The sequence below is a fragment of the Bison bison genome, unplaced genomic scaffold (assembly GCF_000754665.1).
Source record: "Bison bison bison isolate TAMUID 2011002044 unplaced genomic scaffold, Bison_UMD1.0 scf7180017864240, whole genome shotgun sequence".
Taxonomy (NCBI): domain Eukaryota; kingdom Metazoa; phylum Chordata; class Mammalia; order Artiodactyla; family Bovidae; genus Bison; species Bison bison.
The window spans coordinates 2,394,380-2,395,454 of NW_011494812.1; the positions used below are offsets into that span (position 1 = coordinate 2,394,380).

The window sequence follows — 1,075 nt, forward strand, 5'->3', positions numbered from 1 at the left end:
GTCGGGCTGGAGCCCCACCACTTCCTGCAGAGTTGCTCGCCCCACAGGCGCCTCGGGCACGGCTCGCCCAAAGGACACGGCCAGGTGTGTGTGCTTCTGCGTGCTCGTCCTCGCCAGGCAGCCCAGTGCCAGCTCCTGCCCCTCGTGCACTGTGAGGCGAGGGGGTGAAGTCGGGGCCTGGCGGCCTCGGGGCCCCGGGGGGCTAGCAGACACCTGCAGCGTGTCTGGAAGAACTGGAGAGAGCAGGTGGAGTGAGGGGGTGCTGTTGACCTGTGTGAGCTATTTTCTACCTACAACTTATTTCCCTAAATAGACCATGAGATCCTAGGAGGCAGAGACTTCGTGTTGTATCATTCCTCTGTAACCAAGTGGTGCCAAGCACAGTGCTGGGCACACAGCAGGCACTCAATAAATACTTGCTGAGTTTCATAGAACCAGCTCATCGCCTACTCACCCTTATGTTTGAGAGTGACCCCTGTTTGAAATACTCAGCAAAGTGGCTCTGTCTTCCTTCCCGGAAGACAAAGAAACTTAAGATAGCAAGAATGTCACGTGGTCTCCCTCCTCCTACCCTGCCTCTACTTTCCCCACTCCTCCCCCAGATCTGGATCCTGAAATCTCCAGGAATGGAGTCTGTTCACCCTATGGGGCTCCCCTACCCTCCAGGGAATGGAAAGCTTTAGGACACTTCCCCTTCTCCCAGGAAGCCGCTTGGTAAAGTAAGAGCTGTGCTGTGCTTAGTCACTCAGCTGTGTCTGACCCTGTGTGACCCCATGGACTGTAGCCCGCCAGGCTCCTCTGTCCATGAGGATTCTCCAGGCAAGAAGACTGGAGTCGGTTGCCATGCTCTCCTCAATAAGAGCTGTGGCCTGGAATGAAGAGTTCTGGGTTAGAGTCCCAGACCAGTCACTAATTTGCACAAAGTCAAATTAGGGGACCTCCTTGGACCTCAAGTCCCTCTTGAGTTTCGGGCCGGCCCTGACTTCCTGCCTTTTGGGAGAGAGTGGCCCCACCCCTCTCAGGGCCCAGTACCTCTCAGTTCCACTTTGCCGCTGTAGCTGCCCAGGTAGCGGGC

The 1,075-nt window shown here is 56.6% G+C and overlaps 1 protein-coding gene across 1 annotated transcript in view; it reads right to left on the bottom strand.

Annotated features, from left to right (window-relative positions):
• IGSF8 (immunoglobulin superfamily, member 8) overlaps positions 1-1,075 on the bottom strand; it is a 7,099-nt gene that overhangs the window by 2,418 nt on the left and 3,606 nt on the right. Inside the window, exons 3-4 of the mRNA XM_010846936.1 lie at positions 1,033-1,075; positions 1-233 (exon numbers count right to left, since the gene is read on the bottom strand). Coding sequence (XP_010845238.1) covers positions 1-233; positions 1,033-1,075 — 276 coding nt within the window. The remainder of the gene's footprint in view (positions 234-1,032) is intronic.